Source organism: Carassius carassius, chromosome 7, assembly GCF_963082965.1.
Source record: "Carassius carassius chromosome 7, fCarCar2.1, whole genome shotgun sequence".
In the NCBI taxonomy this organism is placed as follows: Eukaryota; Metazoa; Chordata; class Actinopteri; order Cypriniformes; family Cyprinidae; genus Carassius; species Carassius carassius.
In genome coordinates, this window is record NC_081761.1 from 10,504,237 (window position 1) to 10,526,125 (window position 21,889).

At 35.0% G+C, this 21,889-nt stretch overlaps 1 protein-coding gene, 2 non-coding genes and 1 pseudogene across 3 annotated transcripts; all 4 read left to right on the plus strand.

Annotated features, from left to right (window-relative positions):
• The first annotated feature begins 593 nt into the window (after positions 1-593).
• LOC132144353 (small nucleolar RNA U3) lies at positions 594-809 on the plus strand. Its single transcript, XR_009434345.1, has one exon. It is a non-coding gene; the product is annotated as a small nucleolar RNA U3 (small nucleolar RNA).
• Positions 810-1,781: 972 nt separating this feature from the next.
• Positions 1,782-1,997, plus strand: LOC132144352 (small nucleolar RNA U3). Its single transcript, XR_009434344.1, has one exon. It is a non-coding gene; the product is annotated as a small nucleolar RNA U3 (small nucleolar RNA).
• Positions 1,998-2,494: 497 nt separating this feature from the next.
• On the plus strand, positions 2,495-2,690 carry LOC132144354 (small nucleolar RNA U3; annotated as a pseudogene).
• Positions 2,691-7,878: 5,188 nt separating this feature from the next.
• On the plus strand, positions 7,879-18,619 carry LOC132143513 (vacuolar protein sorting-associated protein 37A-like). Its single transcript, XM_059553785.1, has 12 exons — positions 7,879-8,314; positions 9,024-9,098; positions 9,201-9,318; positions 9,889-9,986; positions 10,095-10,305; positions 16,064-16,134; positions 16,301-16,428; positions 16,662-16,720; positions 16,879-16,947; positions 17,504-17,647; positions 17,925-18,023; positions 18,126-18,619. The coding sequence occupies exons 1-11, from the start codon at positions 8,205-8,207 to the stop codon at positions 18,003-18,005; spliced, it is 1,164 nt and encodes a 387-aa protein (XP_059409768.1). The 5' UTR covers positions 7,879-8,204; the 3' UTR covers positions 18,006-18,023; positions 18,126-18,619.
• Positions 18,620-21,889: the final 3,270 nt, after the last annotated feature.

Below are 21,889 nucleotides of genomic sequence, written 5' to 3' on the forward strand. Positions count from 1 at the left end.
ACCCTACAGACACACGTCAACTTCTATATGTAAATAATGTATTCTTTATTTACTGTTATATTTTTTAATATGTTTTTTCACATTATGTTTTTGTTCGAAAGTCTCAAATGTGACGTTTTGTCTATTTTAATTAGGAATACGTATGCTCTATCTTGATTGGTTGCTGTATCACGCGTTTGTTTGACTTGCATTATGGGTAACTGCATGTTTGACAATAATATAGGTGTATTTATATTTTTACTACAATAAGAACAAAGTATTTGACATTATTTATAGTATATGTACAAAAATAAGAACAATGTTACAAATTCAATTTGAATGTGTTGGTTGTTTTTATCATCGATGATAATGGTGAGCACTACTAAATATGGAAATATATCTCTATGTGACTGAAAAATTATGTTTTCTAAACGTGAACTGGAGTTAGATGTGTGTAATAGTTGTGTGAAGTGTTGGTGTTTGTTAAAATGCGAGTGTTTAGTGATGTTGCATTACACAGTTTTGTGGTGTAATAATGACGTTAACTTCTGATCACCGTCTTTGAGACTCAGAGTGTCAGAATAAACATGAGCTCGTTTTAGTCAAAACAGGTTAAGACTATACTTTCAGGGATCATTTCTATAGTTCTTAACTAGGAAATGTGTTTCGAAAGTGATGCGTCTCCCACACCACGATGATGAGCTTTGATGCTTTTCTCTGAGCGTGAATCGGATGTAGAGTAATGATTCAATTCATATGCTTTATGTCATTGATGAACGTTCCTCAATGTGATATCACAGCGAGGAGGAGAAGAGCATGAACAGAGTGGTTTTATTTATGAAGTTAAAAATAGATAAATGGAAGTTTAAAGATGTCTGCGTTACTTGTTACTATGAAACAGAATATATATATATATATATTCACTTATAGCAAAGCCGTATTAGTGAGAACTAGTTAGTGAATATACCGATTCGCTTTGTTTGTGTCTTATGTGTGTGTGAGTGGCTTTATTTATAATTGACTGATTAGACTTTACATTTTCTAGAAACATAAATTAGTATTTTTTAGGACAGCACTTCGAAGGGTGTCTCAATTTCAGATGATAATATTGTGAAATTAATTTACAGTATTATAGATCCTTAATATGTACGTCTTCCTTAATGAAAAAAAATGTTTAAATCATATCTGAATAAACGTTGTTACAATGTAGGCCACGAAGTGGAGTACATGGATCAACAAAAAACAATTGATAAAGCCATATTTTAGATTGTGTAAGACATTTATTAAAGATAAAATATATTCTGGTGAATTAAATATGTGTATGTATGCGTGCGTGTGTTAGAAGCGCATAACTGTTATTAGTGAATTAAATTTAGTTGAAAATGCAGTGTGTGTGTGCATTAGAGGCGCATAACTGTTATTAGTGAATTAGGTTTGCAGTTGAAATTTCAGTAATCCTTACTACCGTATATAATTTAAGTATGTTCCTTATTGAGTTTTACAGTATGGAGGAAAAGAGACTTATCCTAGTGTTTCTGTAAGTTGTTTGTACATTTAGTGAACTTTAAGTTTGCTTAGTGTTATTTGTTTTTCATATTTCTCGTTTTATAAAGAAAAGTTACACCTGGCATTATTCAATCTGCAATTATTTTTTATTATTTTATTTGGATTATTTTAATGAGACGCTGAAAATACTATTGTTTACGGTGTAACTTTTCTCATTGCAGTTGTTAGGTTGTGTCACCATCTTTGAGACTCAGAGTGTCAGAATAAACATGAGCTGGTTTTAGTCAGAACAGGTTAAGACTATACTTTCAGGGATCATTTCTATAGTTCTTAACTAGGAAATGTGTTTCGAAAGTGATGCGTCTCCCACACCACGATGATGAGCTTTAATGCTTTTCTCTGAGCGTGAATCGGATGTAGAGTAATGATTCAATTCATATGCTCTATGTCATTGATGAACGTTCCTCAATGTGATATCACAGCGAGGAGGAGAAGAGCATGAACAGAGTGGTTTTATTATGAAGTCAAAAATAGAATCATTTAAAAATCCAGAATCGCTCGAAGTTAGATTGTGATAAATATTACTAATTAATCATCTTGTTTTATATTTGACATCTTAAATGTTAAATTTATACATGTAACAGAGGATAACATTTTTATTAGATGCAGTTTGCAATTCAGTTTACTTTAAAATTGAAGTTTGTGGTTGTTGTACTTTGCAGTATGGAGAAAATAAGAATTATTCGGTTACATTGAAAATTGTTCATAGTAGATAAAAAAAAACTATTAGTTTCTTATATGTTCACTGATTTTCATATTTCTGATTTTAATAAGAAAATTTACGTCTGGCATTATTCAATCTGCAATTGGGCTTTATTATTTTATTTTATTTTATTTGAATTATTTTAATGTGACATTAGATTTTTCTCACTTCGGTTATTAAGTTGTTTCACCATCTTTAAAACTTCAAGAGTGTCGGAACAGACATGAGCTGTTTTAAGTGAAGATGAAGACTTTATTGTCAAAGGTCATTTCTATAATTCTTGACAAGGAATTAAGGTTTAGAAGTGTTGTGTCTCTGCAACCACGATGACGAATTTTGATACTCTTTTTTTGAGCATGAATCGGGTGTAGAATGATGATTCATTTCATGATGTCTAACTGCATCATTACAGCGAGGAGGAAAAGAGTATGATCAGAGTGGTTATAAATAACATATATATATCCAATATTAAATCTTTTGTACAGTTAATGAATCAAGCAAGTGTATTAAATTATTAAAATTGAGGTTTGCCCTGACTGTACTTATTTCATCATTGATAGATTGGTTGTCTGTGGAACCCGAAAGCCCACAGCTGGTAATAATTAACAAATGTTTAAAGTTATACATTCAGAAATAATTTTTCTTTAGTTTCTTAACTAGCTATGTTCCTTATTGTGTTTTTACAGTATGGAGAAAATGACTATGATTAGTGTTTTTGTAGTTGTTAATAGTAGACTTAATGAACTGTAAGTTTTCTTAAGTGTTTTTATCCTTGATATTTCTTGTTTCATAAAAAGAACTACATTTAGTCATTTAGCAGACACTTTCATCTAAAGCGACTTACAAATTAGGACAATACAAGCAATCAAAACTAACAAAAGATCAAACTAACAAAATAGCAACAATATGTAATTCAACAATCAGTTCACAGACAGCAGAGACACACGGAGCCTGTGGCAAGCCATTCAGACCATCAGTAGCCGTGTTTCCACTGTCGGGCCAGTGCGAGACAATGCTTTAATGGGCCGGGCGGGGCTAATAGCCTCGGACCTGTAGCACGAGGCCAAAATAACGCTGCGTTTCCACCATCGGGCCAGAAGCTCTGCTGAGCGTCACTATAACCCGCCCTTAACACGCCTCTCAGGAACAACATCATGCAACCCCATCATTTCACCAACAAAGAGAAGTTAAAAGAAAACTAACAAGAAATAAGTCACTGGAACTAGCAAGATGACAAAACGAACATGAAAAAAGTGGCCGTTTGTTTGCATTCTTTTAAAATATTTAAGTCCAAAAGCATGAATTTTTACTATAATAAGTGATAGTGATGGGATTTATGGCTCTTTGAGGGGATCCGGATCTTCGCGATCCGTTCCTTTCAAAGAGCCGTTCGAAAGAACGGCTCTTTTGGCTCTTTTTAAATATTTAGTCAGTTTTAAGAAGCCAGCTTGGGGGCATCTCAGTTTATCCTGGAAATAATCACTGGGAGGAATGATGAGGTGAGATTTGTAGTCAAATAATTAAAACTCAGATATCACACACCAATATCTGAGTTTGAATTATTCTGAAATATTGATTATTACCTCATTTGTCATGTGTGGACTATATTCCATAGGGTTGCACAAATCCCTCTGCTTAGACAGTGACATCACTATTTTGGATTTACCTTTAGTACAAAGTGTGTGTGTGTAAAGCTACGTTGACTTATGTTATTCATACAATACCTACTCAAATAAACATCAAAAACAAAGCCGGCTGCAATGAATTTCTGTGCAAAACAGCTTTTACTACAAACACTTTCACACAAGAACATTGTTATCACACAAGAACATTTTGATAGAAAACAAAAAATATTTAAAGTATATAAAATTAGAATAAATAAAATGGAAATGTCTACATACTACATACTATTACTACTGTAAACTTTGCAAATAGGACATCAGCCCCTTCAAGTCAATGAACAATAACAAAGTGGGCTGCAATGAACATGCACAACTAATAACTAATATCATCACGCTATAAAGGGTTGGCCTGCGCTGGGTGCGCCCCTCCCCCTATAACTGTTCTGTCTCGCGGAGGAGCTCATTTGTGTGCATCTGTGTGAAATACGCATAGGAAAAAAGAACGACAGAAAGAACGGCTCCCCTCCAGCCGCGACTCGGCTCCCATCGTTCATGTTTATGAGCCGTTCAAAAGAATCGGTTCGTTCGCGAACGTCACAACTCTAATAAGTGACTGATCATAATGAATTAATTTATCAGAACTGAAAATTAGCCAGAAAGCCTGCTTATTCAGTCTATTTCGGTTTATTTGTAGTTACAGTAGCCTATATACATCACATTTAGAAAGAATAATCATTTCTATATTTTTATAAATACTCTTGAGTGAAAGTGAAGTGACATACAGCCAAGTACTATAGTGCTCTGGGCTGTTTGATATTTCTTAATAAATTAAATTTCTAAATCAAATTTCTAATAAAATGATGGCAATATTATATTTTATCGTAATGAGAAATTGTAATAATGACTTAATTTCTTGTCAGGATAATAAACTTTTTTGTAATAATGACTTGTGCAGTTTGTAATATCATTAAATAACATTAAAGATAAATTATCTGTATGTCCTCCATACGTTTACATGCATTCGTGAAGGTGTGTAACATAGTAATGCTTGTGCTCACCGGTGGAAACATGAGATGGATTACTGAAGAAATATGGTATTAGTTGCATAAATTGTCCCTTATGAAAACTTACCGTAGTTTCACTACAAATAAAATTAATTGATTACTAGTTAAACCCTGGTAACCACAAATTAGCAATGGTTTTGCTCTACTAACAATAGTTTAACCGAGATATTTGATGTAAAGCTTTGGGTATAAGAATGGCAATGAATCTGTCCAAAAATAATTACTACAGTTTACTATAATAAACATTTTCTTAAGGGGTGACAGTTTATAAAACTAAAATTAACTAAATAGAATGACATTTATTTATTAAGTTCAACAAAGTGTAACGTCCATTCATAAAATGTATGGGTTTATGTGTTAATAAAACACATTTCACTGATGCGTCTATTTGAAGTGCATGTTCATCTGGAATATAACCTGGACAACAGAAACACCTTTAAAAAGATTATTTAGAATGCATGCAAAACTGCTTGAAAAGATGTCTATTAGATGTTTGCACCCATGAAGCGCTCTTTCCAGGTGAAGCATTCTTTAACAAACTTGAATGTGTGGGCCTACATGAGCTGTCTGTTTGAAATCCATGGATCTCCATTCTGAGTTGAAGTGTTGCTGCAAACAATAATAATAATAATAATAATAATAATATGAATATTACAAAATGAATAAAATACTTTATGGGAGGTCATGCCATATACATATAATTGTATCATTAATTCATTATTATTCATTCATTATGCTATTTATGATATAGATTATGCAGACTGTTCTGAAGAAGGTGCTGTGTTTTGCACTGGATTGCACCGCATCGACCATTTGGGTGTCATTAGTATGCCACTCACTTCTGCTCCGTTACTTTGCTTGACCTCGCACAGGGTAGGGTGACATCATCCTCAACTGCTTCTGCATCTCAAAAAACTTCTCTGCAAACGCCCCAACCGTGCCATCGAATAAGCCTTGGGGGTTCACTTGGGCATCAAGCATTGGAGACTTCCCTGCATCACACATCTCTGTGAGCGTAAGCCACATGTGACACTGGAGTATACTAAGCTGCCCATGCTGCGGCAGACACCACCGAGAACAGGTGGGTGCACTGAGCATGTGCTTGGACTAGGTGAGGGGAGTTCCATGAACTTGTGAGCTCGTCATGAAGTTTGGGGAAGAAGAGAGATAGTCTTTTTTGCAGGGCGTCTAACTGCTGGCCAGCTTGGAGATACACCCATCCATTTCCTGGTTGGCTGTTCCAGTGCCGACCACTACAGGTCCAGATTGGCCGACAAGGTATTTAGCAGCTGCTGATCAAGTGAAGACTTGTTGATACAACCAGGCACATGAGTTGGAGGTGCTGATAGACATTGCATCACCTTCCCCATAGCAAAAGAAAATCAGGTCCTGTGCTTCAGAGGGAAGGCGGAAGCTGTCCTCAGAGTGAGAAACCGACAGCTCCAGTGTGATGAGATTGTGAGTGCTGAGCCGATCATCACCTGCCTGTGGCTCAGTGGCGGCAAGAAAGGGAGGGACGGGAGCCAGCATGTCCTTGCAGGAGGTGCAGAGGGTCTTAATCGGCAGGTCCTCGCAGGAGCAGCAATTAGATCTTTTCAGTTCCTCCTCAGCTTAGGCACAACCCAAGCACAGCACACAGACTTCCTGTGAGTCTGGGAACTATATGGACCCGCCACACATGCAACATCCTCTAAACAACATTGTCGTCGATTCTCATTATAATGAGAAAGATTCTCAGTCATACTCAGGAAAAGTTTCTCATGATCATATTTTGTTTCACCAGTACTGTTGTTGAAATCTGTAAAGCCAGAAATAGTAGTTCCTTTTTCTTTTCTTTTTTATGGAACATCGTATTTTATTCAGAGGCCAAAAGTGAGCCAAATTATGCAATTTGGTTGAAATGTTATATATGTATATATATATGGCCAAAAATGTTAAAATAAATAAATACTAATATCTTGTAAATGTAATACGAGATACATGACTTAGAAATAACCATTGTCACACTATATCTCTGAATATGTTTTTTTTTATTATTATTATGAACATACCACCTTTAGGCACCGATTTATATATATATATATATATATATATATATATATATATATATATAGCCTACAGTATGAGCAGAGTGGTCATTCGTATCAAAAAACACAGCTATGAATCTTTTGCGAGCAAAACAACTTAGAACATGTTGTAGGGCTTCCTATGTTCTGCATAGTTTTGCAGTTTTTGTAGTTATTGACTGCTCATACACAATCGAATGCTCATTAACAAGCGAAAGGAAATTTTATAAAATATATATATATTCATATTCATAGATTCATAGCTTTGTTTTTTGATACGAATGACTACTCTGCTCATACTGTATTTCTCCACATTGTTATAAACAGTAAAGAACGTTCAACAAAGATATTATACTTAAGAAACGACTCATCACTCCACACCAAACTCACGGTCACAAAAGAGTATCGAGACTTACCATCTTGAATCGAAAGATGCAACAGCTTCGAGATCATTTACAAGAAGATATGCATTATAGTTTCGAACTTTAATATATATAAACCTATTTATTTTGAATCAAAAATCTGTTAGTGTCATTTCTGACACTAGTGATTTCTATGATGGCATCTCTCAAGTGATGAGAAACATTACATATTTTGATACAGTTGCATTCGATCATCTGAATCACTTCTATGACATCTAATAAGCATAGTGACTATTGTCACGTGCATGGTAACTTGTAAGCATAGTTTTCAGACTGTTTGGATAATGTCGTTCTGCTGCCGTTCTCATGTGCTATGTAGAATGAACAGAAATGTAAAGTTTTCTGATTCTTTTATTGTGTAACAAATTAAATGTAATCAACCGGCCGTACCTGTTTTTAGCTTTTACTGTCTATGGTTTTTAGGCCCGTGTCCCTTTAAACTCCTCCCTGCTGTGAGTGATGACACGAGCAACTCTGAAGAGCTGACGTCACGCGCACACGGTTGTTTTCTTGCGAGCCTGTGTACTTCAGACAACAGCTTAATCTCTCATAGTGTTACTAAAACTCCACACATATTTTTTGGCAGACATTTAAGCGTTTCATTTAGGTTTATTGTTCATTAATTTAAACGGCTGTTAGGTCGCTACTACACTAAATAGTGTCGTAGCTAATGCTAATGGTGGCGTTGGGTATTTCTCGGATTTCTGTTTCATTTCGTCAGGCCTCTTCAAACTGACACCGCCGAGAGATTCCAGCGTTAGTTGTCGTTTTGGCAGTCGAGGATGAACTGGATTTTCCCCCTGTCCAAGGGCTCTGGATCGATCCCTCCTCTTAACAGCTTACAGAAACAAAGACAGAGACAGATCGAGTCTCTCAAAGCCGCTCACTCCAAGTAAGTCTCACTGCATGGCTGTGTCCCAAACCTAGAGAATTGAATACCTAGACATCGTTCAGGTATTCGGGATAGCAACAGAGAGCGCGCTAAGATATAGGACAGCCAAAATGAATACAGCATCACGATTTCAGCATTGAGAACACGTGCTCGGTGGTCTGATCAGTGAAATGAATCATCTGAATACCCTGTGGTCTGTGTTGTTGTTGTCCGTGCGTGCGCGCTCGTGTTCTGGATGTGCTGCCCATGTTTCAGATTAAAGTATTAGCTCTTCATAGTTTACTCCAGATCCCTTCTTACTCTACAGGAAAGGTCTTAAATTAGTGGCATGATACACATGGTATCTTATTATTATTATATATTTTTAAAAAACAGATAGAGCCATTTTGTTCCTGAGCTGGTTTAACTTCCCTAATTCTGATTGTTACATTTACTAGTCATTAATAGCACACGTTTTTGACCTTACGCAATGATGAGTTCAACAAAATCTGAAACACCTATATTTCGGTTTCTAATATGAAGCTGGCAATGTAGTTAACTGTGCCAAGATACCAAAATATAATGACAGATTCTTGACATGTTTCCCAAAACACTCCATTGTGATTGACTTTGTGAAGGCCCTAAACATATGCTTTGTCCCTTGTCTATTATAAAAAAAAAAAAAAAAAGAAATTCATTATTTGTCTGTGACTTCATGATGTCTCCATAGTCTTGCAGAAATTCAGAAGGATGTAGAGTACAGACTTCCTTTTACTGTCAACAATTCGACTATTACTGTCAATATGTAAGTATAAAAAAACTGTCTTATTTGTATGCATTTATATGAGTACATTTGCATGGTTTTAAGTGTGATTTAATATCATTTGACTTTTGCTGTCATTCACAGCTTGCTTCCACCACAGTTCCCCCAGGAGAAACCAGTGGTCAGCGTGTTTCCACCAGTAGGTCATCATTTAGTAGACAGTAACAATGGAACAATGGTTACCAGCCCACTCATAACTAATGTAAGTTTGTCAGTGCTTCCCTATGTAGGGTCAACTTAAAACATATGTGGTTTGAGTTCAAATATGGTTCATATTTTTTTATATATAGTTTCTAATGCTCTAAAATGATCATCTGGGATCAGAACCAGCTGATAATTATTGCTTTTGATCATATATATGGCATCTGAACTTGCCGATCACACAAAAACCGATCACATTTTTATAACGCAAGACATGAACCTTCTCACACCGTGATTATCCTACAAATATAAGAAAGATAGTTTTATTTCTTATAAAGTAATTCAATATAAAATATGCAGCTATTATACGTTTAATAAATGAGTAATAATATAAATACATTAATAATAATTCAACAAAGTATGAGTAATTTAATTCAACAAATTGTATGTTTAATTTCATTACACCTTGCCAAGTAATTTAAAGCCGCTTTCATGATCGAATCATGACACATGCTGGCTTGAGTTGACCTGAAAATGCATAGCTTTCTAACAAGTTTTACAGAACAATACAAAAACAAGTTCTGCAATCTCAACCATTATACTTCTCTTTCGTTTTTCCTTCCCACTCAAGTTCGGAATGCATTCAGATTTAGGAAAAGTAATTCAGAGTCTGCTAGATGAGTTTTGGCAAAGTCCTCCTGCCTTGATGTCAGGTTCCACCTTTCCTTAGTGAGTACTTTTCACCATTTTACCAGGATTCATATCTAAGTTAAATCGTGTCTAATAAGTAAGATGTCTGATTTGAGTTTTTGTTGTTATCTTCGTCTTGTTACTCAGTATGTACAAACCATCGGGGATGCCTCCTTACCCAACTCAGAGCTTCCATTTTGGTCCTGCCTTCCCACCACAGGATGGTCAGCGGCCTGTCGGCCCTGTCCCTGTGCCACATGGAGGGGTGGAGCCTCAACAAGCCCCTCCACGACCAGCAGCACCAGCGTATGGACTCATCACAGACCTTCCTCTTCCTGTACCGACTGCTGACTCACAGGTACCTAACAGGCATTCAGCCAATTGGTTGATTAAGATTACAGTTTTTGTATTTTTACACAGCCATAGACCCTTTTGAGATAACAATCTAATGCAACGTTTCTAACACATTTCCAGTTTTACATTTTTAACGTCCTATAACTTTTGAGTAACCAAAAAGTTCCACATTTTGATAAAATCTTCTGACAGCCGTGTCAACGTTTGTTATGACTGTATGGAAGTAAAATAATGACTTATGTCTTTGAAACAAAAAAGCATGCTGAATAGCACTATCTGAAAAAATAATGCATTGAATTAACAGTTCTTGCATTTTAATGCCTTGTATTTCCAGGGCTTGCATTGTTAGGTCCTGAAATGTAGTATAGTTGTTCGTTTAAGCTGTGAATATTTCAATTAAAAATATTTCACACACTTTTTCATAATAAAAAAATCAATAATTCATATTCACGTTCCAGAATTCACTTCCAAAATATTAAATCGGTTAAAAACTACGATGTATAATATTCAACAGGCAAATTTCGGTCCATTTTATTTCACTTTCCAAATTCGCTTCCACAAATTCAGTGGTTAAAATTAGGCAGATAATTCGCCCTTTCACATCCGGGAGCTGCAGGAATAGCAGTAGAGCACAGAGGCATGATCTCTATCTACTGTCAGTCGCTCACCAGCAGGTGGTGCAAGCGGCTGTTAAATAAGGCCAAAGCAACAGGTGGATTAAGTAATACAGTTACAAAAACTGATCTGCAGAAATTAAGCAAGCGCTAAGTAGAAGTTTTGATTATCGGGGCATTTGGAAAAGCTGATTGTGCGTATGTTTATTTCAACCTCTTTTCTGTTACCAAGTAAGCAGCATTCGAAGGAGATTATTATGGTGTTTTACCCAACGCTGAATTACAGAACTAACATTACATCTAAGGAAGACATATATTGCTTTCGGTTGTTTAGTTTGCCTAACTTTGTGTCATGGCTTGTGAGTCGCTGTGCTGTAATACTGGGGATCCCCTCACGTCACACTCCAGGATTCCCCAATGACGAGTAACGCTTCTCAGTCAAATAATACTGTGATATAAGACCTCAGATCTCAGAATACATTTTATTGATGATTATGCAAACTATATAGACAGTTAAGCAGATGTAAAATATGAACGAACGCTCAAGGTTTCACGCGGTTTCCCTCAGAAATCTGTTAAAAAAAAGAAAACACGTGGCTCAGCGCACTAACAGTGACAGCGATTTAAAGACAATCTTACTGATGATGCAAACTATATACAGACAGATGTGGATATGAACGCAAGTTACGGAACAAGAAAAAGTGCATGTTATATATATAAAATAATTTAATTTATTTAAAAAATAATTAATGAATGAATAAGGGGCAATTCACATATCGCGCCTAATAACGCGTGGAAAAGGCTATGTGCGCCGCTTTCTCCTTTTTTCCAAAGTGCTCGGGCAGAAGCGCTCCTGAGGCTAAGCAACAATGACGCTCTCTCTCCATGAAGACGCGGAAATTTCAGCAAAGGATAAATGGATTTGCAGCACAAAAAAATCGCTTTCAGTAGCTCTGCTACTAAATTTATTTCAAAATGGCAATCCATTCAAAGGAGATTATAATGGTGTTTTACCCAACACTGAATTACAGAACTAACATTACATCTAAGGAAGACACATATTGCTTTCGGTTGTTTAGTTTGCCTAACTTTGTGTCATGGCTTGTGAGTCGCTGTGCTTTAATACTGGGGATCCCCTCACGTCACACTCCAGGATTCCCCAATGACGAGTAACTCTTCTCAGTCAATTAATACTGTGATATAAGACCTCAGATCTCAGAATAGATTTTATTGAGGATTATGCAAACTATATACAGGCAAGCAAATGGGATCAAAAAGAATCCAATGCGCTGCATTTTCTTTATAATTGATTTCCATTACCACTGGTCTATAAAGTCGACAGTCACACAAAGATATCAAGACCATGATTAGTTTTAACAATATGCAACCAATTTATATTAACATAAAAAAATGAGTTAAAAACAATCTAGGTATATTCTGAAAATGTAAACTGAAGAAATTATTGACGTGCTACCGCACCCAAGGGACCGTCTGACAATTCCACTGACTGGGTTAAAAGGTCCGATGTGTTTTAATTAAAATTCTAAATAACACAGTCAAATTCTTAATCTTGTATTTCTCATAGTGATTTTCTACAGGTGAGATTTTGCCAATACCTCCCTTCATATATTTACAGTATACAATTATTTACATATTAAAGATCCCTGGAAAGGGTTTTCATGTTCCAACAGTTGTAGTACATTGCTAGATACAAGACTGACTAACTAGGGATGGGCGTTTTCCACAAATATCACATTCGACTATTTGAGCTCACAAAAAAAAGAATATTCGTTTATTTAAATTAAGTTTAATGAGTCAGACATTTTTCAGCAACATTTTTTTTCGTCATTTTGAACAAGCTTACACACAATAAGCTTGAACATTACACATCGTGTTTTGTAGCTGAAAACCTTTAACAATGCGTGCAAACAAATAAAAGTACAGATTAAAAGCAAAAAAATAATAAGTGAACAAAGAAAAAACGTAAAGCAGCCTGCAGCAATTAGGCTATTGTACACTTAACTTTTAAACTGTCAGCAAATCTTTTTTTCTTTTTTTCTATTCTTTCAAATGTTCTTGTTAAGAAATACGGGCATGTAAACATGATTGGGGGAAAGTCGGCTCCTTAGTCTGTTAACAATAAGGACGGCCGCGGAGAAAACGTGCTCTGACGGCACAGACGTTGACGGGACTCACAAATAACGCTGTGCTAAGCGAATAAGTTTTGTGAAACGCTTCGTGTTTTCGTTTACCACTGAATGGGATCCTCATCTGATGGAATACATGGCTCCAGCAAGAACTGTACCCACTCGTCTCGGCTGGACTCTCTGTAATCATCGCTGAAGTACTGGCTCAGCCTTTTCCTACGAGTTGTTATTGCATCCTCTTTATCGTTGGTGACGGCGGCTGCATCCGCACCACTCACATCAAGGAAAATGTTCTGATAATGTTCAAATAAAGTTTTTTTTCTTACTTCTCTCATGTTTTCATCGAGAAACCTGAGATGTTTGTGCCGAGGGTCTAGGGCAGACGCGAGAAGAGGAGTTTCCACTGTATTCTCCAAGTTAGCGGTGTTTATTCGTTGCATGAGAGATGCTGCAACAATGTTCTTGAATTCGGTCACTTTCTGTGATTCTCCACGGCATATTTGAAGTACTGTAGAAGACCGCAGTTCTTAGGGGGCGTTCACTTATCGCGTCTTTTGCATGCTCAAGTTCGTTATTTCCAATGTAGGCGCGCGGTATGCGCGCTCATAATGGAAGCGACGCGGTCGCGATGCGCACGCGGTGCGACGCGGTCCCGTTTTTTCCAGGCGCGTCCGAACAGCATCGAGTTAAAAACATCTCAACTTTCAGAATGCCGCAAGCGCACCGCGGGTCATGTTACAAGAACTAAACATTCAGCTTCATCCTTTCCCGTAACAACGTTGAAAGCTCAGCCAAGATGAAGGAACTGCTGAACATAGCTGCTTACTTGGTAACAGCAAAGAGGTTGAAATAAACATACGCACAATCAGCTTTTCCACATGCCCCGATAATCAAAACTTCTACTTAGCGCTTGCTTAATTTCTGCAGATCAGTTTTTGTAACTGTATTACTTAATCCACCTGTTGCTTTGGCCTTATTTAACAGCCTCTTGCACCACCTGTTGGTTAGCGACTGACAGTAGATAGAGATCATGCCTCTGTGCTCTACTGCTATTCCTGCAGCTCCCGGATGTGAAAGGGCGAATTATCTGCCGAATTTTAACCACTGAATTTGTGGAAGCGAATTTGGAAAGTGAAATAAAACGGACCGAAATTTGCCTGTTGAATATTATACATCGTATTTTTAACCGATTTAATATTTTGGAAGTGAATTCTGGTACGTGAATTTGAATTATTGATTTTTTAATTATGAAAAGGTGTGTGAAATATTTTTAATTGAAATATTCACATCTTAAATTAACAACTATATAAAATTTCAGGACCTAACAATGCAAGCCCTGGAAATTCAAGGCATTAAAATGCAAGAACTGTTAATTCAATGCATTATTTTTCAGTTAGTGCTATTCAGCATGCTTTTTTGTTTCAAAGACATAAGTCATTATTTTGCTTCCATATGACTGGATCACCTCTTGGTATTGTTTTGAATAGTCTGGCGACAAGCAGGAAATGTTAAGAGGTAAACTACATCACCGCTTTGAAATGGTCTATATCTAGAGACACCACCACGTTGTGTGTGATGCTGAGAACATTGTTATTATACAATTGAAATAATTTCAAACCACATACAAATGTGTCTGCACTGAGGTGATGTTAATTTACGATGTCCAGACTACTAAAATAGGTATTGGGAAATTGTGCACAAAGTGAAACGAGTGATGATACATTTGCATGTGACATTATGTTTAGTTTAGTTTGCATCCACTATCACTGCCACCTGCTGCATATCCCAGTTTAATTAAAATCAAGGCCACAGTACTTGTTTTGCAGTAATCCTTATGTCTGATTCACACCATGCACAATGTTAAAGATCCCACCCTTATCAAGAGGTTACTCTATTCACACAGATTGTTAAACAACGTAAAGCTGTTTCTGAATCTGATACGTTTCATTATGAAAACCCGTTGCCGTTACATGAGGAAAATCCTGGCTTTTTTATAAATCATGACATAAAAAAAACATAATTGTGACACAAGTCAGTATAATGTGATACAAAGTCTTAATTATGAGATAAAAAGTTTGAGATGTGACAATTATGAGAAAAAGAAAAAAAAACACCAACTGTCTTATCTCACATGTATGACTTTTATCTCATATTTTGACTTATGATTATGACAATATAAAGCAATCAGATAAAGAGGTTACAGTATTCACACTGTCAGTAAAGGCAGTGTGGTGCTAGCAAAAGACTGTGTTGTTGATTAATATGATACAGTGCTTTTTATGTGCATCAAAAGTGTCCCGTGCCTTATTTATAAAAAAAAAGAAGCTACAATTTAGATAAAATATTGTAAACAATTAAGTTATTATGAAATAAAATTAGTTGATAAAAAGTCATAATTATGACCAAATAAAATAAAAATAAATATACACACACACATATATATATATATAATATATATTTATTTATTTACTATTTAAACTTTCTCATGATTTTAAGATTTTGTCAATTTTGGCTTATGTCATACTTAAGTGAAATTTATTACATCCGAAATCATAGTTATAAGTTAAAATTATGATATAAAAATTGACTTTTTATGTCTCATAATTTCAGCTTTTTTATCTAATATTTATGACTTTAGTGTGTCATAAACTCAGTTTCTTAGCTTAAATGTATTTCTACATTTTATTCCATAATTATGATTGACCAAATCATTTTTTTATGCAATGGAAATGAGCTTCCAAAATGCATATCATACTGAATTTATTGCTAAATATACACTATATCTTATTAATCAGCATATGCATTATATGAAGCAACATTCAATAATAGAGCACATTACTCAAGCATTAATAAAGATGTCTACTCAGTCTGATGCACATTCAGCATGAAATAACAGGCACACTTAGTAAATCTGAAGCATTGAGTAATGTGAAACAGGAACACCCATAATTCAAGCCACAATAACCAGTAAATGCTCACTTTTGGTGTTCTTCTTATGCAGTCAGGTCTGAATGGACACATATACAGGATGCCTGAAATCCCAGATACATTTCCAGAACTGTCTGAGATGAGGTATGATGCTTCATGGCATTTCTTTTTTATGTTTCAGGTATAATACTAATACATCCCTTTTACTTTTGTCTGTCCGTGCAAATTATGTTTTATTTGAACATATGAATTTGATAATCGTCACATTCTCTCATCTTTCTGGTGGGTTTGTCTGTTTGTAATCTCCTAGTAATTCTCAGCTGAAGGACATGAGTGATCAAGATGACATGCTGTTGGAGTTCTTCATGTGTCTGCCTCAGCTCAAACAAGTAACCTCTGACAAAGAGGAACTGGTCAACAACATTGTGGAGATGGCCAGTGAGTTTTCTGAGTGCACTGTAGTTTGAGCTAGTCTCTAACCTCGAAATACATTTTAGACCAAAGTGGTTTCAGTGGGATTTGTGTTGTAAATAAGCAATACACCGATTATTTGAATCATCAAGCTAGTCCTTAAAACCTATAGACCCATACCTCTAACATAGTTCAACATAGGTCAGATCAGTGTTTTTTTGAGGTTTATAAATAATAGAAGTAATATGTCTTAATTGCAGAAAAGAACCTACAACTCGAGCCTCAACTGGAGAACAAGAGACAAGAGATGTTGTGTAAAGTATGTACTTTCACAAATACTGGAACAAACACTTGGGTCTAAGAGCCTGTGCATTTTCACAAGTTGTCTCAGACTTTTGGACCCCACTGTACATTACAATCTTCTCAGTATTTTTCTTTTTGAGAATGTTAACCATGAGAATGTTTTATTTTCTGTAGTATGAACAGTTAACCCAGATGAAGTCTGCATTTGAAACCAAAATGCAAAGGCAACATGAGCTGAGTGAGGTAAAACACGCATGAAAATGATTTATTATTCACATCTGATTGTGACAAGAACTTATTTTAATCCAGTTGCATTTGGCTCAGGTTAATTGTTGAATGAACTGGACTAGACAAAACATGATTTGCATTTATTTAATCAAAAATAAAGTTAAAAGAGTAATATTTTGAAATATTAGCATATTTAAAGATTTGGTTTATTCTTGTAATTGCAGAGGTACATTTACTCTAGTCTTTTACGGTGCTTAATTCAGTTGTTAATCGATTATTAGTAGATTATTTATAAATGTCTTTGCTTTCACTTTTGATCAGTTTAATTGTGTCCTTTACAAATAGAAATATAAATGTTTTCCTCTATTTTTATTATAATTTTATTTTAATTTTACTGTCTCTAAAATTTTGATAGTTTCCACAACAATATAAACCTGCACAACTGTTTTCACCATTTGTTAATAGTAAGAAGTATTCAGCATTTTAATTTAATTTCTAAAGAATCATTTGACACTGAAGAATGAAGTAATGGCTGCTTTTTTTTATGTTCACTTTGATTTTCCTTTACCAGAGCTGCAGTCTGAGTGCAATTCAGGCCAGATTAAAGGTAGCAGCCCATCAGGCCGAAGAGGAGTCGGAGGAGACCGCAGAGAACTTCCTGGAAGGAAAGACAGAGATTGACGACTTCTTAGCCAGCTTCATGGAAAAGAGAACGGTATTAAAGCAATATTCCATAAACAAATGTTTAAACGCAGATGTATGGTACACATTTCTCTGTTGGGAATCCTTAGATTCATACATTTCGTAAGACTAGTGTGATGTCCATAAGTCTTTTATGTTCTGCCACAACTTCCTGTTACAGCAAGTAGTCCACACAGGAACACAGCTATGCTTGTCAAGCCAGTTCATTAGGTCTTATCATATGGTGTGATATGAAATGGGTGTGCACTTCCTGAAAGATAACATGTTGATGGTTTAACCTTCTTTTTCAGCTTTGCCATTGCAGAAGAGCCAAAGAGGAAAAGCTCCAGCAATCCGTGAACACACATGGACAGTTTCCTACCACACATTAGATTGAATGTCCCAGAAAGGTCATTTAGATTTTCTTCAGACTGATTTACTAATGTAAGAAAGTGTTTTTAACTCCCATGTTGATTAAACACATTAAATGCTTTTTTTTTTTTTTCTCACAGGTTTGGGATCAATCTACCAGCAGAAGAGTGGGCTTGAGACGAGCAGCACATCTTGTGGCCTACAGCCTTGATTGGGCAAAGCTAGATATATATGAAAAAGTGATTTTGGCATCATTATCTACTGAAATCAAAGTGATTTTTGCACAGAATTTCCAAAAGTATTGCGCGATCCCTGGTTGAGTAGACCAGATGTGAGTACGTCTGGCTGTGACCAGTCTGGCTGTGACCCAAAGGCTGTAATCAGAGGAAAACAATCTGTTCTTAATAGTGTTCAGAAACAGGCCGAGTTCTAAGCTTATTAGTTCAGTTTTGAGTTGTGACAAATGGGCTTGAGCCTTGTATGCACTTGAAAATGAATTTTGAAAAATGAAAAATGTTAATGCTGCCGTCAAAAACAAACTGTATTTAATAATGTTGATAAAAGTCTTTATCATAATTAGACACTGTATTATATGTTTATTTAATTTGATAGGTTAATAAAACGTTTAGAATAATCCCTGCTATGGTTTAAGTGTGGTTTTGTGTTTTCAATAGCATTAATACCATAAGTCACCAGAGGTATATGCACAATATATCGGTACCATATCAGTTGAGTTTTTATTTATTTTATGATGGTCCGTACTGAACATTTAATTGAGCTAATTTTCCCTACTTTTAAAAATTCAGATTATGTCTGCCAAAGCAACTTTATAAACACTTATTCAATAATGTTGTTTATATTCAAATCTGAAAACAAATATCAATTTCTCATACTCTACTTTATGTTGTAATGCCTCATGCTAACTCATCTGTAGCATTTAACACTTGTGCGGTGTTAAAAATCCTTTACCCTAATTTGGTGTTTCTGAAAAAAATGGACAGCCTATTAAAATGTGCTTGTAAATGCTATATTATGACCAAATCTTGGATTCCATCTTTTTGTCAGCTTGTTTTCTTTTTGAGTTTGCACAGATTTTGTTAGCCTCATTGAACTGAGAATTATGCACCCCAGCTTTTCCTTTCCACAAATGATGCTTAAGCTCAGTTTAACGGGATAGTTCACCAAGAAATGTCACTAATTACTCGTCATCATGTTGCTCCATATTCGTAACACCAATTTAGATGTTTTTGATGAAATCCGAGCTTTCTGATCCCTCGTAAAGAGCAACGCAACTACCACGTTCAAGGCCCAGAAAGGTAGTTAGGACATTAAAATAGTCCATGTGACATTAGTGAGTCAACTATAATTTTATAAAGCTACAAGAATACTTTTTGTGCGCAAAGAAAACAAAAATAATGACTTTAGTCAACAATTTATTTTCTTTGTCAGTTTTCGAAGCATGTTCGTGAGAGTACCTCAACACATTTATGTGGTGCTGCTGTGACCAGTCAATTCCAAAAAGCAAATATAAAAAACCTATGCTAAACAAGTTGACCATATTATATACAATATTTAGTTATTATATATAAATTTATCAGAGGCTTGTCATTTCTGATCAGGAACACCACAAGTGTAACAAGGTGTGAGGAAATTTTTCTAGGAAGCTTTATGCCGTTTGAGCAAAGTCAGTAAGTTTTAGTCCAATTCAATGAAGGAACATTAACATTTTTAGAAAAAGGAAAATCCTCTGTGTCAAAATGCCTTGGACACAACAAAAGGGTTAAAATTAATTATTTTTGTGTTTATTTTTAATATATTTGGACAAAAAATTATTCAAATTTGCCCATTTATCAGTTATCAACAGAGGTGTAAAATACTTGAGTAATTTTACTTGATTACTGTACTTAAGTATTATTTTGGGGGATTTGTACTTTACTCAACTACAATTTAAACTGACTGTACTTTTTACTCCTTAAATTTTATTTAATCTTGAAAAGTACATTATATTTTTATTTTATCTTACACACATTAAAATGGTAAACAGAAGCACAAATGTGTGTGCCTGACGTGAGAACTAAAGATCATTGTTTTCATGCATCAAACACACACATTTCTACTTCAATTATGACTTTCATCAGGTAAATGTCTGGCTTCAAAAGTTCACCATCAAATCTGAGGAAGCATATTGAGGTAGCAAAGTTGCGTTTTCCCGCCCAAAAACGTTTATTCATTATTTGTTCTGTTTTGATCGAGCCATTAGCTATGTAATATATTGGCTGAATGCACAAAATTGAGTGCAAATAAAATCAGTGATGAGAATTTAAATACAATTAATATTTTTGTGGGATTTTTTTTTTTATTAAATGTTACAAAAAAGTGTTTAAATAAACATAATATGCTAAATTAATTGTAATTCATGTTTAGTGATGTTCTTAGCAAGTGGTGGATAAGTTGTATTTACAATATGTCATTATATGAATCATTAAGTGGGAATTAGGACTGTCAGTGAATATTTTTTTAATCTTAATAATTACATGCTTTTCTCATTAATTAATCTAATTAGTCACAAATAATTATCAATATTTGCTAAGAAAAAAACTCTAAATGCCCCAAATGAACATTTAAAAGATTAATTGTCCTTTTAGCAGTAGCGTTGAATAGACAATACAAATAAAGTTAATGAAAACGTTAATGTTGTATGTTTTCATTAATTCAACACATTCTTGTATTCTGGAATATATTTCTAGGCTCTACATCACATCTTGCTCTTCAAAGGGATAGTTCACTCAAAAATGAAAATTCTCTCACCATTTACTGAACCTCATCCCAGATGTTTGACTTTTTTTTCTTTACATGAACACAAGCAAGATTTTTAGTCCATATAATAAAAGGGGACATGACCACTTCAGAAACCACACAAAGTAAACATGATGGTCAAGATTAAAATATTGGTATTTGTCTTACATATGCCTATCGTTTCACTTAAGTCGACAGTTAATCATTATCATGGGTTGCATGAGTTACTGTCATATTCTCTGTGTATAGTTTTATAGTCATTTTTTTAATGCCCCATACACTTGCATTATATAAAGAGAATTTTATTTTTTTCTAAAACACTTAGTTTGTGTTTATCTGATAAATGAAAGTCATATAGGATGGCATGAGGGTAGAAATGGTGTTTCCTTTTAATCCCTTTCCCTGTATTTTTCTTTTTTTTGTGTGTGTTCTGCTGTGTTTACTTTTTAATTGTTGTTGTTGAAACCAAATATACATGTTTGACCTGTGCCATTGCATTTTTCATTCTCTCCCTTTAACCATTCTTCTGTATGTCTGTCAGAAAAAAAGTACTTCTACTTTTTAATACTTGAGTAAAATTTAAAGTTGTACTTTGTTACTTTTACTCAAGTATGTTTTTGACCAGATACTTGTACTTTTAATTGAGTAAAATATTTACTGAGTACTAAAGAGTAAAATTTTTGAGTACTTTTTACACCTCTGGTTATCAGCCATACGATCAAAATAATAATTGGCTTACCAGTATCACCCAGAATTTTATGAGTGCATCCACAAGAGCTCAGTTTAAAACCAAAGAAACCCACCAAGCCATTCGTAAGTGGTCTTGAGGAAGTGTAAACACTTTGTAAATGCTCCTTTCAAAGCACTTATGGGAAGCGTTTGACTTGTTTGTCCAACAATGCAAGAAGGGGCAGAAGTGTTTAGGAAACCTGTTTGGGGAAAAATAAAATCATTCACTTGAAGTAACCACACATTTAAAATCTATGTTCATCCAAAATTGTAAAAAACTGGCTCCAAATATGCTGTAATTTTGTTTGCTGTTTGACAAACACTTTATTGAGAGCATTTGCCTTAGAAATGTAGATATTCATAAGTTCCAGACAAATTG